Below are 24,707 nucleotides of genomic sequence, written 5' to 3'. Positions count from 1 at the left end.
AAAGAACGACTCTAACTCCCAGGAGGCAAAGGGGCATTTGATGGCGCGTGCGCAGAATGCCCCCCCCGCGAGGCCCGCTGGGAGATGAAGTCCAGCCTCCACCATTTTGGTCTTTGGAAAGGGAATAGAGGCAATTGAAAAGGGGCATTGGTGAGGGATGGAGTGTTGAGGAAGCTTATTGATATACTTATGCTGATTAACAGAGTAATTAACAGTGCTTTTTATGCTTTCTCACTTTTCCCTCCATTCCCGCTCTTCATGCTCTTATCACCACCCCTAATTTACAAATGGGAAAACAAATCCTTAGGATGGAGGAAAGCTCTCGCACAAGGAGCAGTTCTCATCACAGAGTAGAAATTCCATGAGGGCAGCAATGTTTATGCACCTGTTCGGGTAGACAGAACATTGTAAATAAGGGTTGAGTAAATATTTCATGTTAACTTTATGCCAGACATTCTCCATACAACCCAAGTAAGAACTATCATCCTAAATTTATAAAAACTAAGACAGAAATTACGCCTCTTGTCCATAAAAAGTGATTTGAACCGAAATATATTGGACCCCAGTATTTCTACTCTTAATTGCATGGCTAGATCCCCCCTCGCAAGATAGATTTTTCCAGTTCATTCTCTTCATGGGTCATGAGATTGAGCTTCCTAAAAGTACAGTACACCAGTTTTGTTGTTGTTATTGTTGTTGTTATTTACATCTCAAGGAGCTTGAATCTTCGTGAAAGGAACTACTACTAAGGCTCAATTCAGGGAAGCTTAGAAAAATTCCCTGCATCCAGCATGATTCTTTGACGTTTGGCACACAATAGTTCCTAATTAGATATGCACTGAAGGGGAAAGGTGAAAATGGGGCACCAGAGGGCCAGAAGGGGAAGCTGGCGAGATCTCTCTCTTCCTGAAAATTGGCAGTTGGGGAACACCCACCTCCTGGTTAGGATTCAAGGATCCTGGACTGTGAGAAGCTAATGAAACAGGGCAAGAGGGGCGTGGCCTGCAAAAAAGGCGGGAAGCTGAGCAAGCGCTGATTGGTCAGCCCCATGGCGCGTGCCAGCAAAAGTCTTGTCAGGAGGCACGAGGCTGAGCTCGCTCTGTGGAGGGGGACAGGACCCTTCCGCGGGCGCGCGTGCGCACGGCCACTTGCACCCTGCCTTTATAACGCTTTCCAGTCTCGCGCCCAGCACTCCTTGGCGCGAACTGGTAGGGGCGTGGTCTGGCCTCAGAAGCTCAGTCCTGTTCCATTCTTCAGGCCTCGCGCCACAGGCTCGCGCTGAAGCCTAGCGCCCGGGGAATTCGCACCCATCCCACGCCGGGGTTGAAAACTAGGCGACGGGGGGCTCTCGCGCGCACGCCGTCCGCCTCCCGGGACCAGCGCGAGAGGCTGTCTGATCTGACTCCCGAGTGTGGGGCTGGCGTGAAACCTGAAGGAGGGCCTCACGCCATTTTGCACGTCCTGAGGCGGGTGCTGGAGGCCAAGGGGAACGGGGCGGGGGTCTCCCCCGCTCTAGCTGGCATGAGGGGACCCTGGGGTCCCCGGAGTGGCACCGTGCGGCCGTGCCCCCCCTCCCCGGGGACAGGAGGGCGGACGGGCGCTGGGTGTAGGGCCACTGATGGGGCCAGGCCGGGGCAGCAGAGGCAGAGTTGGGGTCTCAGCGGGGCGTAGGCTGGGGACCCTGGCCGGTTGGACCTACTGCTGGAGGTGGTGGAGCAGCAGAGGGGTAGGGTCTCTCGACTCCGGGCCTGGGGTCTGGGGTTTGTGTCTGGAGGGGACGGATTTTGGAATCTGAAGATCTCGCGTTTGACTGAAAGCTTTCCTGGTGGAATTGGGACATCCTTATTGGGGGATTGGGAAGTTCTTAGTTTGGAATTCTGGGGTACCATTTTGAAGGGGTTCTGGGGTCTGATTTGGGGAAGTGAAACCTCAGTATAGATCTTGGGCTTCAAATCTCCATGTAGAGGTGGGATATGAGATTAGGATGTGGAATCCCAGTTTGGGTCTTTGATAATTAAATTTGAGGGCCTGGAATCCCCCACATGAAGTATGGGGCTTCAGTTTTAGGGTCTGGGGTCTTGGACTCATGTTGGATCCCAGTTTTAGGACTGAAGTCACAATTAGAGGGTCTGAAGTGACAGTTTGGGGGTCTAGATCCTTTATTTTAGGATCTGAAGTAAATTTAGGGATTGGGATTTGCTTTGGAGGGGCTTGTATTTCATACTTTAGGATCTGGGTTTTCAGCACTGATGTTTATGGTCTGCTTGATATTAGGATTGGGGTTCTATTTGAGGATCAGAAGTTGTCATTTGGGGGGCCTAGGGTATCAGTATTAGAAGTTAAGATTTGTAGGAATGGGGGAACTCCTTTTGGTTTCTAGGTCCTTACTTTGGGTGTTTGAAGTCATAGTTTTAGTGTATTTATATCACAATATAGAGAGGTCTGAAGCCAGTTTTCAGGTTTAATAGTGTCCATTTCAGGGTCTGGCATGTCACCAAAGTCAAAATTTGGGAATTTGCTGGATGGTTTTGGTTTTAGGTCCAAGTCATGATTTAGTAACTCAGATTTACAACTTGGGATTCATGGACTTCAGTTTAGAGTTTAATTTAGGTCTCTGAGCCCATAGTTGTTGGGAATGGGGGATATTATTTTGGGATCTCTGTGCTTAAAGAAGCACTATGGGGGAAATTAAGGGTGCCTATTACATGGCCAATTCCTCCTGGAATCATAATGGTCACTAATAATTTTTTCCTCTTTGCAGATGTTGGGTTCCAGCAGATACTTGTGTTCTCCTGAACAGCCCAGAGCCAGTTGCCTGGGTCCCAATGACAGGTAATGGCTTCCTCTACTTCCCTTATAGCTCCAGCCACTCTGAATAATAATAACATAATGTTTACTGAGCATTTACTGTTTGCCAGACTCTTTGCTAAGCCCTTTTGGTTGTATGGTATCTGTTAATCCTTACAACAATCCTAAAGGAAGTAGGTGAGAATATTCTCACCATTTCCCAGATAAGAGAAATCTAAGGTAATTGGCAAAGATTACCTCTAAGGGCTTTATGGGCATTAGCATTCTGAGGAAGCTGACATTTTTTTTTTCTTCCTTTGTTGCGAGGATGGAACCCAGCTTTTTATTCATTTATTTATTTTTTAGTTGTAGTTGGACTCAATGCCTTTATTTTATTTATTTATCTTTTTTATGTGGTGCTGAGGATAGAACCCAGCACCTCACACGTGCTAGACAAGCACTGTACCACTGAGCCACAACCCAGCCCTCCTGGAACCCAGGTTCTTGAAATCATTCTACCACTGATTTATACCACAGGGGCACTGTACTAATAAGAATCTTTTTATTTTTATTTTTGGTACTGGGGATCCAACCCAGGGTTCATACATACTAACTGAGCACTGTATCGCTGAGCCACATCACAAGGCTTAGGATTCTTGGAAATGGGGTTTATACAAATTGAGGGTTGTGTCAGATTTTTCCCTCTGTCCAAAGTCTGGATAAAGAAAAATGACAGGGGCTGGGATTGTGGCTCAGCGGTAGAGCACTTGTAGCACGGGAAGGACCCAGGTTTGATCCTCAGCACCACATAAAAATAAAGGCATTGTGTTGTGTCCATTTACACCAAAAAATAAATAAATAAATAAATAAAATATTAAAAAAAAAAGAAAAATGACAGCCAGGTGCCATGGTACATGCCTGTAATCCCAGTGGCTTGGGAGGCTGAAGCAAGAGGATTGTGATTTCAAAGCGAGCCTCAGAAACTTAGGCTTTAAGCATCTCAGTGAGTCCCTGTCTCTAAATAATATACAAAAAAGGACTGGGAGAGCTGAGAATATAGCTCAGTTGGTCGAGTGCTTGCCTTGCATGCGCAAGGCCCAGGGTTCAATCCCCAGCACCACACACACACACACACAAAAGACTGTGAATGTGGCTCAGTATTGAGTGCCCTGGCTGTAGTGCCCAGTACCCCCGAAAAGAAAAATGGCCTGAGTTCATTTTATCTCCTATAGTCTTCCCTAATGACTTTTTTTTTGGACGGGGGGAGGGTACTAGGGATTTAACCCAGGGGTGCTTTACCACTGAGATACATCCCCGGCCCATTTTTATTTTTTATTTTGAGACAGGTTCTCACTAAATTACTTAGGGCCTCATTAATTTTCTGAGGCTGGTCTTGAACTTACAATTCTCCTGCCTCAGCCTTCCAAATTGCTGGGATTATAGGTGTGCACCACTGTGCTTGCCTCCCCTAATGACTTTCTATTTATCTATCTTCATTCATTCATTCAACTCCAAAATTAAGCATCTCCTTTGTTCAGGTTCTCTACTTAGGTACTGTGCTCAGAAGTAGCACCATGAAGAAAATGAAGAATGCCTATCTCGCTGCCCATTCCTCCCGGAATCCCAGAGATGACCAACAATTCAGTCTTTTTTTTTAACCCCTCTCTAAATGTGAGGTCCTTATATTAATAAAGACTCTTAGTTGCATTGAACAGAAACCCAGCTAAAACTGGCTTAAACATAAAGGGGGATTTATTGGATAATTTAAACAAAAAATTCAGAGATACTAGGCTTGGCTATTGCAGGACAGGGGGTTAAATGATGTTGCCAGAAATCTGCCTTGCAGCTCTGCTCTTGTTCTTATTGTCTTCCTTCTCAAGCAGGCTTTCCCTTTGGGAGGGCAGATGCTTTCCAGCAGCTCAGGTCCATATCTTGCCAGTTTGACAACCCAGCATAGAGAGCCTCTTTCCAAAATTGATTGACTCTGGTTGGCCAGACCAGGGGTTCTGAGCCTAGCCCTGAATTACTCACTGTCAGTTTTCTTGGCTGGAACTTGATTCTATCTGTGCTCCCTCCTAGAAGGGAAAGATGGGGCCAGCCTTTCTGAACCCCATGTACTGGTTGCCCAGAGGAGAACTGAGGTACCATGACCAGAAAAAGGGAATTGAATGTTGGTTAAGCAAAAACTATATTATCAACCTTAGTCATCTAATATAGTACCCAGCACCTTGTTCTCTCTTTGTGGGGAGAGGGTACTGGGGATTGAATCCAGGGGTATTTTCCTATTGAGCCACATCCCCAGACCTTTTTATTTTTATTTTGAAACAGAGTCTGGCTAAGTTGCTTAGGCCTCATTAAATTGTCGAGACTGGCCTCAAACTTGCAGTCCTCTTGCCTCAGTTTCCCAAACTGCTGGGATTACAGGCATACACCACTGTGCCCTGCCAGCTCCCTGTTCTCTAACATTCTTTATGCCTGACTCATTCTGACAAAAGATTGTACACCTTCTCTTTTTTAAAAATTTTTTTTAGTTGTTGATAGACGTTTATTTCATTTATTTATATGCAGTGCTGAGAATTGAACCCAGTGCCTCACACATGCCAGGCAAGAGCACTACTGCTGAACTACAGTCACAGCCCCTGTACACCTTCTCTTGAACTAACATTTCATAGCATTCTGTATGTGCCAGGTACTGTGTAGAACGCCTTCCAGACCAGATTATTTTTTTTTCCTAGCCACCTCCCTTTTATAAATGAGGGAGAAAATTAACTCAGAGAGATTAAAGCACTTGTATAAAGCCACACAACAAGTGACAGAACTAGGATTTGAATTCCAGTTCATCTGCTTCAAAAGCTGAAGCTATTTTTGTGTGGGGGGTGAGGAAACCTGGGGTTTGAATCTGGGAGTGCTCTACTACTGAGCCACATCCCCAGTCCTTTTGTATTTTTTATTTTGAGACAGGGTCTCACTAAGTTGGTTAGGGCCTTGATAAAGTACTGAGACTGGCTTTGAATTTACGATCTTCTTTCCTTAGCCTCCTGAGCCACTGGGATTACAAGTGTGCACCGGGCCTGGGTCCCAGCTCTATATTTTCTTTTGAGACAGGGTCTTGCTAAATGCCAAGACTGACCTTGAACTTGTAATCCTCCAGCACGTGTTACTGTGCCCAGCCAAAAGTTAGATCTTATAATCAATCATTATGATACCTCACTTTGGGGTAGTATTTCCTCTTAGTTCTTAGTTAAGGTAGATTAGGTACTAGGACTTTTTTTTTTTTTTTTTTTTTTTGGTAGTGCTGGGGAATAAACCCAGGGCTCAAACATTCTAGGCAAGTGCTTTACCACTGAGCTGCATCCCTAGCCCAGGATTTGGTTTTTCCAAATCTAATTAGAGATGTTTGGACTGGCTTTTGTGAAGCTCCTTCTAGCTCATCTAACATAACATAAGGAAACTATGGTGTGTTTAGGCTGATTAGCTCAAAGACTAAACTCAACTGTTAGTTATTTTCCATGTCAAAAGATGGAAAGGTTCCTGGCTGCACAAGAGGCTAAGGCAGGGGGATTTCAAATGTGAGGCCAGTCTCAGCAATTTAGCAAGGCCTAAAGCAACTTAGCAAGATCCTGTCTCAAAATAAAAAATAATAAAAAGGGCTGGGAATGTAGCTCAGTGGTTAAGCAGTCCTGGGCTCAATACCTGGTACCAAAAAATAAAAAGGACTGGAGATGTATCCTAGTGGTAGAGCACTTGCCTAGCATATAAAGCCCTGGGTCTCATCCCCAGTGTTTTCCTCCCAAAAAGGGCAAAGGCTGTCTCAGGACAGAAGTGGCATTCATTAGTTCAACAATTTTTTTATTGAGATACCTACTAAGTGCCAGGCATTATTTTGGGAGCTGAGGATACAGCCAGGGGTGTATTATGAATTATGGTCGCTAAAATTTTGCCTTCTTAGTCCCCTTCCTTCACTAACAAAAAAAAAAAAAAAATAGCATTGATATAAAGATAAATACCATTCAGATTTGGTTGTATTTATTTTTTCTTCTACTTTAAAAGAAATTAAAACATTTCATGAGTCCTTAAAACTATCACAGGCCTTCAGCATTGTGCTTGTTGCAACTAAAGGATAAGTTTGCCTGGTAGATAACAGTAAATAAACACAAAAATCCCTGCCTTCTTGGAGTTTATATTTATAATGGCTAAATAATTTTAAAAGTAATATATCAGATGGTGATAAATGATAAAGGAATTTTATTTGGGTTGGATGGTCACAAAAGGCCTCTCTGAGGAGGTTACATTTAAACTAAATGCTTAAATGGTAAAGAAGAAACCCACCATGCAAAAATGCAAGAGAATATTCCAGGCAAAAAGGATGATAAAGGCCCAAAGAGAAAATAGTGGCAGTTTAGAGAGACAGAATAAGGCCTTGCATGGCTAGAGCTTACCTGTTCCCTGAAGACCCAAAGGGCAGAACTACAGTTAGTGGGTGAAAATTACAGGGATTATGAGAAAAGAAATTGGCTAAAACCAGAAGCAGCCAGCAAAGAGAAAGGCAGCCTTGGGAGGAAGTACATGAGTCTCAGAGGCCCCTGAGAGCAGAGCCCAGGTTGAACCTACTCAGTACTTCTGCCCAGGGGATACCTAGAGTTTGAGATTCCTAGTCACTCTTGCTTCCTCCTGATTTTTTTCTTCTAGAACTTTTGCATTTGCCCAGAATCTTCTCCCAGGTCTTTGCAAAATCCAGAATAAACTATCAGGAACTATGGTTAATTTGAAACCCTCTTAGATGTGAGCAAGTAACAGCTTAAACATAAGTAGACCTGGATCCTGTTTCTTCCTTCATGCCTGTATTGTTATTGTTGTTTCTCTCTGGGCTTCCAGGAGTCCCTCTAGGACAGAAGAAAGGTAGTATGCAAAAAATAAGTACCAAGCCCAATTTCATTTTCTTTTCTTTTTTTTATATGTGTGTGTGTTCACACTGCTGGGAATTGAACCTAAGGCTTTGTGCATGCTAGGCAAGCACGAGTAGAATGGAATCCTGGGCTGGGAAATGTAGCTCAATGATAGAGTGCTTGCCTAGCTTGTGCAGGGCTCCAGGTTCAATTCCTAGCTTCAAACACAAGAAAACAATCCCAAGAGGATAGGATTTAGCTCAGTGATAGAGCACTTGCCAATCATGGGTGAGACCCTGGGTTCCATCCCCAACACTGCAAAAAAGAAAAAGAAATCCCTAGCACACTGGTAGTCCCAGCTACTAGGAAGCCTGAGGCAGGAGGATTGTAATTTCAAAGCTAGCCTCAGCAATTTATTGAGGCCCTAAGCAATTTAGAGAGATTCTGTCTCAAAATAAAAGGAGCTAGAGATGTGACTCAGTGATTAAGTGCCCCTAATACCCACCTCCCAAATTATATATATGTGTGTGTGTGTGTGTGTGTGTGTGTGTGTGTGTGTATGATATAATTTAGAGACCAGTTGATTTTTTTTTCATTTAGTCGACTAATCAATATGGCCACTTGTGTTCACAAAGATTTTAAGGAGGATATCAAAGGATGTCAAGCCCTTAAATGGCTTCTGATTGGTCTAAAGATAAAGGCGAACTCCTTTTCACTGTGAACCTACAGTTGAGTCCCTGCCTCATCCAGCCTTTACCTCCTTCTCTATCCTTGTTTCATCCCACAGTACTCCTTGCTTTCTGTGCTCCTGGCGTGCCAGTTTTATTTCCTTTAAGTTTGCCAATGCTCTGTCCTGCCACAGGGCCTTTGCACGTGTTCCCTCTATTTGGAATGTTTTCTTTCCCTCTTCACCTGTATCTTTCCACTTGTCCTTTAGAACAGGTTCTGGTCAGGTTTATTTCTTCAGGAAAGACCTTGTTGATTAAGGCAAATCCTCCTATTACAAGCCCTTCCTTTATTAGGTCAAAGCCCCCTATTGCAAACTTCTATATCACCAAACAACACCTCTCCTTTATTCTCATCAGGAGGCCAACTTCATGGACATGTCGCCTAGATAATCGCTTAGCACCCTGCTTTTAGAAAGGCAGGATGATTGGTTAATTCTTTGCTTTCTACCATCATGAAATTCTTAATTTTTGGCACAAGACCCATTTTTCATTTGCAATGCTCCCCCTTGAAAATTATATAGCTTTGTCTGGTCCTTGTTGCAACTTTATGTTTGGTTTTGTAACAGTTGGTTTATTACTTTATCCCTGACTATACTGTGAGCTCAAGAAGAAGGGACTTTATGTATTTTTATAACAGTTCCTGACACAAAGTAGGTGCTCAGTAAGTAACTGCTGAATGAATGGATGAAAGAGAGATTCTTTTAGGAATTTGCTGTTTGGTTAGGAAGATGAGTGCCTCTCCCACATCATACACTGCTTCCTGAGTCATTACCCCCGTTGCCACGGTATCCTGCACAGGGCCTGGCCTACCGGAGGTATCAGTTTATAAAGGTGCAAACTGGAGCTAACCCCATGAGTAATCAAGGGAGGTTTTTGTTTGTTTGTTTGGTTGGTTGGTTGGTTAGTTGGTTTTTGTCTTGGCCATGCTGTAGGTGACACAAAGTGTTGTGGACATTTAGAGTGGAGGAGGAAAGCAAGGGAGGTAGCAACTAAAGTGAGCCCTGAAGGAAGGACAATGATTGGTGGCATTGAGGTGTTTGGGCAGCCCCAGAGGAGTTGCATGGGTAGTGGCAGTGGTGTAATTTGGGAGAGGGTCTCCAGCATCCCTGTATCTTCATGTGGTAGGAAAGAGGGGTGGAGGGTTGTGTTCATGGGTATATTGTAAATCATGAATTCAGGAATTAAGTTTTGCAGGTTCCCAGGAGTCAACTTATTTCATGCCATTATTTATTATTCGTTTATCCAATATGCAGTGAATTCCCACAATATGCCAGGCTCTGTCTAGTGTTAGGGATACGGTGGTGCTCCCCACAGCTGTAAGCCTTGTGCGGGGTTAGAGACAGGTGAGCACAGGGTCTGGGCAACTTGGCAGCACATGTCACCCATCATGTGGACCAGGATCATTTCATGTGAGAGAGTCAAAGGAAGGATGAGACCAGAGTGGTTAGTGCGGCTGGGTGGAAAGAGTGTTATAAGCCATGTTAAGGGTTTAAACTTGATCCTTAACAACGGGATAACATTGAGGAGTTTGAAGCAGGAAAGCCCACCCTGCCCCTAGCAGAGAGTAGGATGGAAGAGGCCAGATAGGAGGCTGGGGGACCTGGGAGGATATCAGGGTGGACTTGGGGGGTGGCTATGAAGATGGAGAGAAGGGGAGGGAGGGATGACATTGAGGAGTTTGAAGCAGGAAAGCCCACCCTGCCCCTAGCAGAGTGTAGGATGGAAGAGGCCAGATAGGAGGCTGGGGGACCCGGGAGGATATCAGGGTGGACTTGGGGGGTGGCTATGAAGATGGAGAGAAGGGGAGGGAGGGAGGGGAAGCATTTGGTGGCCAACTGGTCAAGGGGTTAAGGGAGAATGACAAGTGCAGACAATGCCTGGGACTCTGTCTTGGGTGTCCCAGAGTGGGGGCAGGGGCAGCATTGAAAGGGGGAACATTTAAGACAGGAGGTTTGGGGGTCAGATTACAAATTCAATTTTGGATGTCCTAACCAAATCCAGCTCTCGTCCCAAACCAGGAATCAGAAGAAAAACCACTCCAGCAAGCTGCAAGAGCTGGCATTGCTGCTACCTGTGGCCCCGAAGACTGGCACCAAGAAGCTCACCAAGGTGCGGGACTGGTGGAAAGGAGGCAGACTCGGGAGACAGGTCTTCAGATAGCAGTAAGCTGGGAAAACCTAGCAGACCCTTTCAGAGTCAGCCTTGGAATGGGTATGGTCCTTCTCTGAAGGAATTTCTAGGAGTCCTGATCCCATGACTAGAAGCCTGGCAGTCCTTTTATGCAAGAGACAGGGGAATTGGGAGGGAAGAACAGAATACGGAGTCCAACAGCCAGAGGTTTGAGACACCCCCCCCCCCCCGCCCGCCGCCAGCTCACAGCTGCAGAACTCTGGTCAGTTTCCTGAGTTTCTTGGCTTAAAACAAGGAAATATAACTACCACTACCCAGAGATATCATGAGGCCAAAATGACATAATACTTGTGATAGGTTCTGCACATTGCATACCCTGAATAAATATCAGTTCCCTCTTCAAGTCTCTTGTTTTGGGATCTGTGAGGTAGGACTGGGTGTGGTTTCCCAGGATGTCCCCATAGGCTCTTCAATAAATGTACATGGTGCCAAGCTAACACCTTGCTCCCAGGGGAAATAGCCTAATATGAGACTCAGAGATCTTGAAGGCTTGATATGACGTTTTCTTGCTTTAGCTCCTCTCATTCACTCATGTACTCATTCATTCGTCAACCATTTTTGGAAATATTGTTGGGTGCCAGAAGCTGTTCTGGTTACAACAAGGGAGGCAAAGAAATTTGAGACCCAGTTCTTCTCTGGGAACTCAGAGTCTGTCAGGAAGATGAAGATTTGAACACAGGAATAACTGATCCTAACTGGAATGTGCGACTTGTCTTTGCAGAGGTTCAGAGGAGTGGGTGTCTTGGAGAGATTTGCCTGACCCCAAACCTGGGCTTTTCCTTGCCCACCACATGTCATCAACCACAGGTCATGTTGAATCTTCCTCTTAAATCTCTCTCAACAGTAGGTGCTTTTATGAGTTTCCTAGGGCTACCAGAAAATCACCCCAAAATTAGTGACTTAAGAGACACAAACTTATTCTCTTATAGACTGGAGGTAGGATGTCCCAAATCAGAGGTACTGGTCAAGGTGTCCGTGGGGTTGGTTCCTCTGAGAGGCTCCAGGGGACTGTCCACTGCCTTTCCCTTTGCCAGCTTCTAGAGGTCACCTACGCTCCCTGGCTCATGAGGGCCCAGGCTAGCAAGCAGCTTCGCCTCTTGAAAGTTCTCCCCTCTCTTACTGCTTCTGTTGCCATATCACCTTCTCTGCCTTTGTCCCCTGCCCCCACCCCCACTGTTTCCCTCTTATAAAGCCATTGTGATTCCATTGGGCACACCTGGATGCTCCAGAGTAATCTCCATCTTGAGATCTTTAACTCACATCTGCAGAGTCCCCTTTGCCATATCAGGCAGCACATAGCACATCCATAGGTGCTGGAGACTAGCATGTGGATATCTTTGGAATTCTTTTTATTTTTTAAATTTTTTAGTTATCGGCGGACACACGTTTGTTTGTATGTGGTGCTGAGGATCGAACCCGGGCCGCACGCATGACAGGCGAGCGGGCTACCCCTTGAGCCACATCCCCAGCCCTCTTTGGAATTCTTATGTGAACTATTTGAGGAATTGTTTCTTCTGTCAAGCATTTGCATATTTGATGTGCAGAGGTGTATTTGAGGCTCTTAGGGAGCGAAAGACGATAAAGACACAGTCCACTTCCCTTGAGGAATGACAGACTAGTCAGGGGACAGGCAACATTTCGTAACTGACCAGATGACCACATCTCTTGGAATTCTTCCAAGGTTTCAGAATACTTTGTTCACCATTTATCCTCTGCTGTGTTAGGAATCTTTCTTCCCTGTCTTCACCCTCCTGAAGTTCAGCCCTGGTTCCCTTGCTCCTTGTATTACCTGCATCCCAGTGCAGACAATGCCTGGGACTCTGTCTTGGGTGTCCCAGAGTGGGGGCAAGGGCAGCGTTGAAAGGGGGAACATTTAAGATAGGAGGTTTGGGGGTCAGATTGCAAATTCAATCCCCAGTCAGTGCCCAGCATCTCATGGTCAAACTTGTCTCTGTGTGAAGACACCATAGCCAGTCCCAGGGTTGTGTGATGGCTCATGAACTATTAGGTGTGGCTTCCCTGTATTTGAGACTGGAGGTTTGTGGTGTCCTTCCACACCACTGTGGCTGATTAATTGCCCCCTACCCCATGTAGTCCTCAACATAGTACCATGAGCATTTCCTTGTTTCTGACTCCTTTAGATGGAGAGTTATGCCAGTGCATATCCCATAAGGGAAAAATCTCTACCCCCAGGGCCTCCAGGACCCCCAGGGCCCTGCCTAGAGCAGAGAGCAGGAGCAGCTGCTCCCAACTTACTGAGAGTTCCAGATGCCAGATCTTGACTGCTAAGCATCTTAGATTCGAATCCTCATTTAATCATCCCACAAGGCTTGGGAGAGATGTATGGGTAGGCTCACTTTGGTTTAAGGAAACTGACGTTCAGAGGGGTCACACTGCCCAGAGGCACACAGCGGGGCAATGAGAGAAATGTCATTCCAAAGCCCTGTGCTTCAACCCTGCTGTCACAAAGAGCTCAGTGGATGTCTATTGAATGGCTGAATCGATGCCATCTGTTGAGATAGTGATAAGGTCCCTGGGATTCAAACCTCAGGGGCAGCAGCCAAGGCCACCCTCCCCAGTTATCAAATACGAGCTTCTGCTGAATCCTGGGTGATTCTCAATTGCTTTCTGCATACAACCTTTAAACTAGTCATAACAAGTAACATTTATAAATTACTTGACAGTTAACAAAGACTTAATTTTGTGCCAATCCTGTTATTAGAAGGAATATATTAAAAAAAGACAGTATCAGCTCTTGGAAAAAATCCACTGTCTAGCAATATATATATTTTTAAATCCCTAGGAAACCTGGTAAAGGTGATCGCATTCAGTCTTCAACCAAGCATTTATTAGGCAATCAATGTATCACACCCTGTGCTGGACAATATTACATTCACCAATTGTTTACTTTTTTTTTTTTTTTTTTTTTTTGGTACTGGGGATTAAACCCAGAGTCACTTTACCTCTGAACTACATACTAAGCCCTTTTAGTTTTTTTTATTTTGAGGGAGGGTCTCACAAAGAGGCTGGCCTTGAACTTGTGATGCTCCTGCCTTAGCCTCCTGAGACACTGGGATTACAGGGAGGCACCAACACCCTGTTTTCTAATTATTTAGCCTAATGGCAGTCCTCAGAGCCCAGCTGAATATCCTCATTTCCATTGCACAGATGAGAAAATCAAAACTTGGTGAAGTACATAAAATGACCTGTTTTTAATGCACAACCAAGTGGTAGTTTGGATCCAGGTTTTAAAACCAATGTTCTCATGGCTATGTCACACGTATTCCTTAGATTATATAGTTCTGTTATAGCATCCTTCTTTGGATACTACTAAATCATTTCACTGACTGTCTATATTGTATTTTATGGAATACTTTCATGTAAACCCCCTCATGAGACCCTGTTTCCTTATTTGAAGTTTGAGAGTTTATTTCTGATTTTTTATTATTCTGTGGATCCAGTTTGATTCAAAACTGGTGAACTTCCCTCACCTTGTCACCCAAATAACTCCTTCTACTCTTTTTTTTTTTTTTGTGTGTGTGTGTGTGTGTGTGTGTGTGTGGTGCTGGGGATTGAACCCAGGGCTCTGTGCATGCGAGGGAAGCACTCTACCGCCAACTGAGCTATATCCCTAGCCCTCCCTCTACTCTTTAGGCCTGTTTAAATGCTACCTCCTCAAAGAAGCCTTTCCAGACACCCTAATTTTGGGATCCTTTGTTTGTGATCTTTTATTCATAATGCTTATTATATAGTTGGTAATTTTGAATGATTTGTGAGTTGATTAGGGTCTGTTGCCCTCACTAGACTGTAAATTCCATGAAGGCAAACAAAACATGTCTAGCTTACCCTGACATACCTCTTCTAGCTCTGTATCCCATATCAACTCAGGAGGCAGTAGGTAACTGGATGGGCGATGCCTACCCACTGGGCAGGAGGCATCCTCTTGGCGGGAGGTTCCATTCCTCTGATAGTTCCTGGCTGTATGCTTGGGATACAGAAATCAATTAGCCACAATTTCACCATCAAGTAGTTCAAGGTCAGTGGAAGTGAAGGACATGTCAACAGATAATTATAAAACAGCGTTGCAAGTACCCTGGTTGAAATTGGCCCAGGGTGTTACAAGAGTGCTGAAGAGGGCAGCTGAGCCAGTCTGGGTGAGAGGGATCAGGTGGGCGGGCATGCTGCGGAGAACCAGAAGAGGAGATAGAGGTGAGGAGTTCATGGGGGAAAAGAGGAGGATTTTCAGACCGGAAATACAGCATGAGCAAAGAGCCAGGGGCCAGAAGCTGAGCTGTACGTGCTGAAAAACAACCAGGAGGCAGGCTGACCTGAGTTCAGATTCTAGCTTTTCTACCTCGTTTCTCCAGATCCCTTTGGCATTCTAAGCCTGTTTTCTCAAGTGACACCCCACCCCACCCCCTGCCACCTTACTGAGCCTCGACGAGGTCTTAACAGTAGAACAGGAACAGTTGGAGGACCTTGGCATTGCTTGGGAGAGGTGGGAAGTAGGGGCCTGAGGCCTGCCTGTCTCTGGTTCCCAGCAGCCTCACGTTTTCCTGAGTCCTGGCTCTTGTGCTCAACCCTGTCTTTCTTTTGGGGGCAGAAGGAGATTCTGCTTCACGTCCTGCACTACATTCAGTACCTCCAAAGAAACATCGATGTGGCCAAGGCCTTGCTCAAATTCCACACCAGCGATGGGGAAGGTGGACTTGGGGGTAAGCAGTTCAGACAATGTTTCCTAGTGTTTGCTACAGGCCAAATGTTGTCCTGGCCATTGTGGACATTGAGTAACTTAGATGAGTCCAGTCCCCCTCCCTGCCCTGGACTCTCACAGCTTTATGGAGGGAAGCCATCAGAAAGTTGTTCAAGATGCTGTGGGGGCTTAGAGGAGGGGCTTCCAAGGACAGCAGAAGAAGGGGACCCTGCCAGACAGAAGGAACCATGTGGGTGAGAGTGTGAAGGCATGAGGAGGCCCATGTGGGACATTTGGGGACAGGCAAGTGGTGAGTGTGATTGGAGGGACCATGTAGCATCCCGAGCTAGATCAGGACTAAAGTGTGTTTCCATGACCTCAGCCTGCTTGCTTCAGTTCCCATCCTCTGCAGAACAGGACACACCAGCACTTGGCTTGTGGTAGGGATTAAATACATATGAAGAAACAACAGGCGACTGGGGTTGGGGCTCAGCATAGAGCACTCAGAGCACTGCCCAGCATGCGGGAGGCACTGGGTCGGATCCTCAGCACCATGTAAGATAAATAAATAACATAGAGGTATCATGTCCACGTATAACTAAAAAGAAATACTTAAAATATATATATGTGTGTGTGTGTACATACATATTTTTTCTTTAAAGAAAAAGAAAAATAGCACCTGGAGCAGCGGCCACCCAGTGTTGCGCAGGGTGCCCAGTGCTGTTGGTGTTGCTGGAGTGCGAGATACTCAGGCAGGGTGGCAGGAGATGAGACTGGAGGGGCTCACCAGGGGCTGGGGGAGCAGGGGTGAGGTCCTGAAGGGCTTCTGGTACACAGCTACAGAGAGAGATGAAGACGATGAGAGTTACCTCATCTCACGGAGCTTATGGTTTTGTTCCCAGTTTTCTTTCTCATTTCAGGCTCTGTTGTGCGTAAGGGAGGGAGAAGATCAGGGCTACCCTCCTGTTAGGCTTCAGGTCACAGAAGTGGGACAGGGTAGGGTATCCTGGGAAGACCTCACCTGAAGCAGCCACAATGTCTCTTGTGATTGCCCTGGGGTTTGGTTTGGAGATGGATGGAGTCTCTCTGTTCCCAGGCACTCTATCCTTTTACCTAAGCTTCCCAAGTCGCTGGGATTCTAAACACACAATGCCACACCTGGCAGATTTTTTGTTTTGTTTTGTCCTAGAACAGGGTCCATGACATCTAGAGGACTGATTGTGAAGAAAGAAACTGGAATCAGGGATATCAGAGAAAATGGTTTTAGGAATAACTCTGGACAAAAGACAATGAAGCCCAATCTAGTACTGTAGCTGGGAATGTGGACAGAAGTGGGTGAACTTGGGAGATGTTAATAATAAGGAAGACTTGAGAGGCCAGAGGCAGAGGCCCAGGGCGACCCCAGGTGGGTGGTAGCACCTTCACTGTATTGAGAAAGATGAGAAGGAACAGGTTTAGGGTGGGGAAGAGGCATCTGGGAAGGGGTGAGTCTGTTCATCCTCTTGGCCAGCCCTGGGGAACCTGACTTTGCCTCTGTGCTTCTGCCTCCTGGCTGTGCAACTGAGGACAGGTCTGCTTCCTCCCACATCTGGGTTTCCAGGCACTGTGCCTCTTAATCCCCTCTACAGGAACGCTCAGTCAGATGAGTCCCCTTGCTCCAGTGTCTGGCACCATCTCCTCAAAGCCTTCTACTGTTAGGGGAAGGGCAATTTCTGACCACATCCCTGAGCCCCATGTTTCCTCTTTAGGGAGCCCAGTGGCCTTGGGGCCTGCCCAAATCACAATTCCATATGTGAGTTCTGCCTGGGGGCCCGCCTTATCCCAGGGTTAGGAAGCATCATCTAGAGAGCAGGAAACATGCTAGGGTGAGGATTAGGATCTGACCTGTCCACTTCTCTGTCCCAGCAGGGCTGGGTCGGAACCCAGCTGTGGGCCCAGCCAGGCGGAAACATTCAACCCCCTCCAGCTCCCCATGCTCTCGGAAGTCTCGTCTTTGGGGGGCCTGCCGGAAACCTCGGAAGAAGAAGCTGACTCGAGCACCAGGTATGAGCTGTCAGCGGAGCAGAACAAGAAGGCAGGGGTCAATGGAACAGGACTCTCTCTCCAGGGTTTCCATGGCCCTGCTCAGGGGTCTGCTCAGCAAACTATGCCAGGGTCAGATCCCACTCCTCCTAGTAGGAGCTCAGTGGCCTGGAGTGGGCCACTCTCCTCTAAACCTCTGCTTCCTCACTGGAAAACACAGCACCTGCCACAGGAGAACAAGCATGCACTCTGCCCAAGCAGAGCTCATGTGAGAGACACTGGTCAGGTCCAAGGAGTGCAGCTGCTGTTTTTATTTACTGCCCTGTACTCAGTAATCATTCTGGACCAGAGAATTGGGAGTGTGCAGTGACAGGAAGATCCACATGTGGGAGGCAGTGTCCTGGGGCCAGCCCCAGCCATGCTACTCACTTGCTCCCCTTCTCATTTGTGGGACTCAGTTTCTGTGCCTATAAAATGGGAGCCGGAGAGGCAGGGGTATAGTGCAGTATTTGCCTGGCATACCCACAGCCTTGGGTTGGATTCCTAGTAGAGCCAAAAAAAAAAAAAAAGTTGGATCTCATCGGTGACTCCCTGGCTAAACATCTAAATCACCTGGGGTGCTTCAAAAAAAAAAAAAAAAAGAAAAAGAAATCCTATTCTTGTGCTTTTTACCTAGAGAATTGGGTGCCCTCTGTCTGTGGTGGAACATCAGATCAGCTGTGTCTTTTTTTTTTTTTTTTAAGAGCTTGCAAGGTATATAGGTAGGGGTTGGGCTAAGTGACCTTTGCTTGAGTATCTGAGCATGCCTGGAAGGGCTGGTGAGTGACCAAGCCACACACAGCTTTAAAACAGGGTGTCAACCCAGAGCAAAGGAGGTCCCCACCTGAGCCATATTCTGGGGTAGTCAGGGAACACCCCACACACACAGGGTCCTCTGACACCCATCTCTCTGCATTCTCAGAACGTCAGACGCGGGACCAGAAACCTCGCCGCTCCCTGGCCCTAGACAAACCTGAGAAGACGGTGACCACGTCCCCAGACCAGAAAGAAGGAAACATCAGGGGGATCACCACCCCTCCAAGATGCCCAGACCCCTGGTGTGACCTCAAAGCTGCATTTGCCTCATTTCAAGGCGATGGAGAAGGAGGAAGATCCCAGCTGACGTTGCTGGATATAGCCGAAAACATCGTCCTTGGTGACATCGCAAGTTGGTCTCTTTCCTCACCATGAGTTTCATCTTTACAGGCTCTTTGCTGGGGACCTGCTGAGTAGCTGGGGATACAGTGGTGATCAGAGTAGACCCTGCCCCTCATCTCACGGAGCTTATGGTTTTTTCCCCAGTTTTCTTTCTCATTTCAGGCTCTGTTGTGGGTAAGGGAGGGAGAAGATCAGGGCTACCTTCCTGTTAGGCTTCAGGTCACAGAAGTGGGACAGGGTAGGGTATCCTGAGAAGACCTCACCTGAAGCAGCCACAATGTCTCTTGTGATTGCCCTGTCACTCCACCAACTGAAATAGGCTTGCTGATGCATCTAGCAAAGAGCTGGGTGGAGAGAGGGGATTTGAACTCAAGGCCTAGGGCAGTTGGTTCCTCTGTTCATTCATGTAGCCCCCATTCTGAGTGCCTGCTCCGGGCCAGGCCGTGTGCAGAGTGCTCCTGACATCAGGGACTAAGGTCACAGTCCACTGAAGGAATCGCCCACATCACCAGATGCTGATGGTCCACAGTGACCAGACTTCCTGGGTTTCCCAGGAGGCTGTTGGCCCCAGAACAGGCATCTGACCCAGCCCGGGGCTGAGGGAGTGCATCAATCTTCTTGCTAACTACGACATTGGCAAGCTACCCGATATCTCAGTGCCTCAGTTTACCTATAGTATAATTATGGTGTCCTCCAGCAAAGGGTCACTGAAAAGGATTTTAAGTGCTTCAAACAGGGCTGGCCACAGTAAGCACTGCATTCTTGCTTGTTATTATTGTCATTCCACTTAAGGATTTTATCCTCATTACAGCTTCTGATAGGGATATGAGATTCAAGAAACTTCAGGGTGACTTGGGCACCCCCAGCCTCACACAGAGGTCCTATAGACTAAGGTTTTGGTCAGGATGGTGGAGCAGAAAGTTGGGTGGCAGAACCTGGCTTTTCCCCATCCTCTATGTCAACCCACAGAAGCAGTCATCCTAATTTGCCCCCCAGGCTGCTGTTGTGCAAACAGTGCCCAGGATGGAGAGCCTGACCCTGCTTTGGAGGCCCAGAGAGGGGCTGAAGGGATCCATTTCCTAAGCAGGATACACCCCTATTCCAGGTGAGGGCACTCTGAGGGCACTGGTGGGTGAGGCACAAGAGTTTGGGCTGGCATGGTGAGAGGTCCTGAGAAACGAGGCTGGTGTTCATCCTTTGCCAGTTCTCCTGAGCACTGCCCTGGGCCTGCTTTACGCTGACTGCACTGAGCTCTCTGGAGTCTGGCTTCCATCTCTCAGAACCTGGCCACAGCCTCCCCACTGGCCTCTCTGCCTCCAGTCTCCCCCTGCAGCCCATCTTCACTTGAGTAGCTTTTCTAACACAGAGCACTTGGCCTTGACCCTTCCTTGGTGCCTAGCAGGTAGAGCCCAGTTATCTTAACTGGCACTGGAGACATTCTGTGACCTCATCTCCTGCCCTCACCCTAACTCTCACACCTAAGAGAATGCTCGCCATGCCCCGGCCTCTGAGCTTTACATTCTGGTCCCTCTTCATGGACAGCCCACTCCCCAGGCCCACCTGTGACACTGCCTGTCCTGCAGTCCTCACTGAGGTCCTCCTCCCACTGCCCTCAGCGTTGCCCCTCTTGCGCCAGCTCACCTCATAGGCCTAGAAGCCCCTGGAGGCTGGGCGCTCAGCTGACCGAGCTCCCTGGGACCTGTACACAGCTGGCCACAGGAGACACTGGAGGGGTCACACAGCAGTTCCCAGCTCAGGGCTCTGTGTTTGCCTCTTAATTCCACCTGTCACAGGCAGAAGCTGGTCTTCTGTGATTCCAATGAGGAGGTGGACAAGGAAGTCCCAGATGCTGACCCGTGGCTTCCTGCCTGGACCCCAGAGGGCAGCCCTCATGGTGACTGAAACTGTCTCTCTTCCTTCTGAGGATTTCTATGGCAGGGGAAAGTGGGAAGGAGAATGGGGATCTGCTAAGAACAGGGATGGTGACTGCACTATTCCTGCTGTCACTTTGATGCTAGTTGCTAAGACAGACATTGCTAATCAATTATCATTCTTTCCCTTGAGTCCAGATACTACCTCAGAATCTTTCTTAACACAGAGCTGCAGGTAGATATATCAGTCTATTGAATCTGACCCATTATGATGGTTTTTTCCCTTTGTTATCCCTGAAATAATGTCAGGCACTATGTCTCTTAATCCCCTCTATAGGAACGCCCAGTCAGGAACGAGTCCCCTGGCCCCAGTGTCTGGCACCATCTCCTCAAAGCCTTCTACTGTTGAGGGGAGGGCAATTTCCAACCATATTACTGAGCCCCGTGTTTCTTCTTTAGGGAGCCCAGTGGCCTTGGGGCCTCCCCAAATCAATAATTGGAGTGTGACAGGCCACCCGAGTGAGATCCTAGGACTAAGTCCTTCCCTCTTCAGCTCCCCGGGAAAATTGCTGCCAGAACAGATCTTGGAGGATGGCAATGAGTACCTGACCCAAGGTGAGCCTCCAGGGCAAGACTGAGGCTGCAGTCACTCAGAACATGGGGCACCCACCAGGTGCTCAGGCCTATGCCGTACTCTGGCCACCTAGAGCCCTATCTCATCCAGGCCCTGTCTCAAGGCACCCACAGCCCAGCACAAGAGAGGGAAAGGTTCAGGAGCCTGATCAGGGAGCCACATGCTCCGCCCTGGGGCTGGAGGGGTCTCATGGCAGCTGGCCTGTGAGGGGAATTGGACATGGGGTAGGAGAAGGCCAGACAAGGAGGTTCCAGCTGGTGGGGACAGCAGGGCAGAGGCTCAGTGCAGTGGGAGAAGCACTTCTGTTCTAGCCAGCACTGTGGTATCCCCACCAACAGGCCTCTTTGAAGAAGTGCTCTTAGAGCCTGAGTCTCGACCTTCTGCCTGTACCCTTGAGGCACCCCCAAAGAAGGTAGGCGACATCCACCATATGTCACCCCACTTCCCTGCTTGACCCATTCCCAGCCTCAGCCCTCTAGCCACCCAGCCACCTGCCCCCATCCATCTACCAAGTAGGGGGCTCCTGACTTTGTTTGATGGGTGAGAAAAAACCTGAACCCAGAGAGTGGCCCAGGAATTCTCAGTTTGAGTAGAGACCAAACCTAGGACTGCAGCCCTCCTGGGCCCTGGGCCAACCAGGGAAGCACCTCTGCTACAGAAGGTCACTGCTAATGGAGAGGCAGCTCTAGTCCTCCACAGATGCTTCCTCCAGTGTTGCCTCAATGAGTATCTGAGTTGGTGGCAGAAACAAAATCGATGCCATTAGCTCCTAGCTAGTGCTGGGTGCTGTGGGAGGTTCTTCCCAGCCCTGAAAGGCCTGTATTACTACCCCTGTCGTGTAGATGAGATCCAGGCTCAAAGAAGTTCAGACTTCCCAGAGCACCACAGCCTCTAAGCCACTAGTACGCTGATGGGGTGGAGGCGACACTGCCCCAGGATGGGAGGAAACAAGTCGTCCCAGCCATTCCTGCCCCACTTAGCCTGCTATGGGAACTTGGGAGTGTGTGCCTGAGTGTCCCGAGGCTGTGGAGACTGTGAGGCTGCTTGCATTCTGTCCTGGGAAATCAGTGAGTGGAGGGTGATCCCAGCCCCCACCCCAACCATCTTTCTCCTTCATCATGGCCCAGAGCGTACCTCTAGAGGCACCTGAAGCGCCCCCTGACTCCCACAGCCTGTGCCAGTCCTCGGTCTCACTGGACCACTGCTACCTCTCTTTGAGTGAGGCCAGCAAGGTGCAGTCCAGCCCCAGCACTGAGGAGAGCGACTCGGAGTCCCTGTGGGGGCAGGAAGAGGTGAGGGCTGGCATCTGCGGAAGGCGGGTGGGTTTCTCTTGCCCTGGCACTTACCACTCTTCTCTATCCAGGACATGCAGGTCGACCCTGAGGGCTTGCAGTCCTCTAGTGACGAGGATGACGACTATACATGGACCCCCACCCGGAGGGCCTCAACCCTGCCCACAGGTGGGAGAAAGAACAGGAAGGGCCGGACCAGCAAGGGCCCCTCGAAGCCCAAGGAGAGCAAGAAAGCCCCGTGTCCTACCCAGATGAAGAAAAAGTGTGTGAACGGCTTCATCATGTTCTGCAGGATGAACCGGAAGCAGTACATTAGGTGGGTGAAGGTCCCCGGCAGCCCTGGTAGGTCCTTGATTTCACTCCGCCTCCAGGTTGTGTGGCTCCCACTTGTGAGAGTTACTTGCCCTTTCCTAGGACCCACCAGCCCCTCCACGGCCACAGTTCTTCCCCAGCCCTGTCGCACTGATCTGGTCCTTTCAACTGTGCGCAGTGAAACCAGCTCAAATTTGAGGGGAGAAAAGGAAATTAATTTGCTTGTATAACTTTAACAAAAAGGGGCCAATGTTGCCTGCCCTAAGATGTGGTTGGTTCCAGGGCTGAACGATGCTGTCCAACTCTGCTCTCCTGAGCTGGCTTTATTCTCCAGAATGCTGGGGACAGGGATACCTGGGAGCTCTGGCTCAAGTCCAGTCTGCCCCCAGCAGTCCCTGTGGGGAGGAAGCTGAGCCGGCCGCTGCCAGAGTGAAGCCAGGGCCTGGGTGTGTCCTGAGCCACAGTGGACAGTGGGTTCCTGTACAGGAAGGTCTAGGTGCTGGCCTGTAGTCACCACCTCACCCTCCTGGACACTGGGTTCTCAGTTGGGAGCAGCTATTTAATGCCTTTCCCTTCTTTGACCTCAGTTCCGGAGGGTGTATGATGGGGGCCGCGGGCTGCAGGGATGGGAGAGGGCACTGATGGGAAAGCTGAGGCTGGGAGAGGGCCAGAGACCCTGTGTGGCTGCACTGCTGGTCTCCACAGGCCTCTCCTGACCACCCCTCCTGCCCCTCTTGTTCCAGAGCCTGCCCTGGGACTGCATCCACAGCGGCTACCAAGGAACTGGCCCAGCTGTGGCGGGTGATGACCCCGCAGGAGCGGAGACCATACTGGTAAGAAGCCCTGCCAGAGACCCTGTGAGGAGCCAGCAGCAGGTCCCAGCCTTCCTCTAGGGTTCAGAGCCTCGAGCCTGTGGTGCTGGAACAGGGCGGGAGCTCACTGAGCTGAGTCTTTCCTGAAAGACTTGGAGGTGACAGAGAGAGATGTCACCTAGTAGCTCAGAAAGGCAGATGATTTCACTGGGTTTTGGACCTTGCTGCTAGAGGTTCTCCCCGGCTCTGCCACCGGGAGCTCTCAGAGCCTGGCTTTCAATTCCTGCTGCTTGGCCTCCTCCCTCCTGCCTCTGATCCCTGTCTCCCCGAAACCCGTCTTCTCCACCAACTCCGGATAGCTGTCACTGGCCACCTCTGAAGTGGTCCCTGGAACACTCCTCAACACAAAGTTTCTCACACCCCAAAGCCCCTTGGAGTGTGGGGTTCCAGCAAGGGACCCTTGGCCATGTCCCGTCTTAGCCTGGGACTTGGAACCCAGGGCTTGGCCTCCCACTTGTCCTTGGCCTTGGTCACTGCTGGCGCTGGAGGACCAGGGGTGGGACAGCGATGGTGGGAGGTGAGAGAGGAACCTGCCCCACTGCCACCTCTCCCCTCAGCATCAAGGCCCGCAGATTCAGCCGCCAGCATAACCGCATTGTGAAGCAGGAGAACTCCAGCAGTGAGGACGAGGACTGGGAGACCCCCAAGCCTTTCTACCAGCTGCTGGCGGAGAAGGCACACAGCAACCCAGACCTGCCCCACCTGCCACCTCTTCACCCCCAGTGAGAGGGCTGTCCACCTAGGCGAGCTCCCTCACCTCAGCTTCTGCAGCACTCCTCGGAAACCAGGAACCTGTGGTGAAGAGGCATCTGTTCCCTTCTGGGCTTCAGCCCCTGCCACTGTGGGTCCCTGGGCCAGCTCCCGTGGGACTGGGGAAGAGGTGTATTTATTGACCCCATGGTTATTAGAGGAGCCTTAGGGTGGGAAAAAAACCCTAGATGAAATGCAGGCAGGTGACGCTGGGGAACAGGGACTCCACTCTGCCCATCCTGTCTCCAGAATCAAATGGTTTCAACCTGTTCATGCTCAATTCGCCCCTCCCTGCCCCGTTCTATTTATAGACTATTTATTGTTTTAAACGAAATAAAAGCAAGTGGAATCCTTGTTGCCAGCAAAGGAAACAGGGTAGGCCTTCTGGTGTCTCCCTGCTTCTTTGGCCCTGGGTGGTCCTCCCACCCAGCTCTGGAGGCCTGCCATGCCAGGGCCTACAGTTTGAAAGTCAC

General features: G+C 48.8%; 1 protein-coding gene across 1 annotated transcript; it reads left to right on the top strand.

Moving 5' to 3' along the window:
* The first annotated feature begins 9,324 nt into the window (after window positions 1–9,324).
* Window positions 9,325–24,210, top strand: Meiosin (meiosis initiator). Its single transcript, XM_077105668.1, has 14 exons — window positions 9,325–9,329; window positions 10,420–10,510; window positions 15,195–15,306; window positions 17,193–17,327; window positions 18,268–18,513; window positions 19,500–19,608; window positions 20,297–20,397; window positions 20,834–20,989; window positions 21,263–21,265; window positions 21,347–21,420; window positions 22,136–22,300; window positions 22,372–22,616; window positions 23,356–23,445; window positions 24,042–24,210. Exons 1-14 carry the CDS (start codon window positions 9,325–9,327, stop codon window positions 24,208–24,210), a joined length of 1,701 nt encoding a protein of 566 aa, XP_076961783.1.
* The last annotated feature ends 497 nt before the right edge of the window (window positions 24,211–24,707 follow it).

Source organism: Callospermophilus lateralis, chromosome 18 (genome assembly GCF_048772815.1).
Source record: "Callospermophilus lateralis isolate mCalLat2 chromosome 18, mCalLat2.hap1, whole genome shotgun sequence".
Classification (NCBI taxonomy): Eukaryota; Metazoa; Chordata; class Mammalia; order Rodentia; family Sciuridae; genus Callospermophilus; species Callospermophilus lateralis.
Note: the sequence above shows the minus strand (reverse complement) of the source record. Positions and strands in the feature narration are given on the sequence as shown.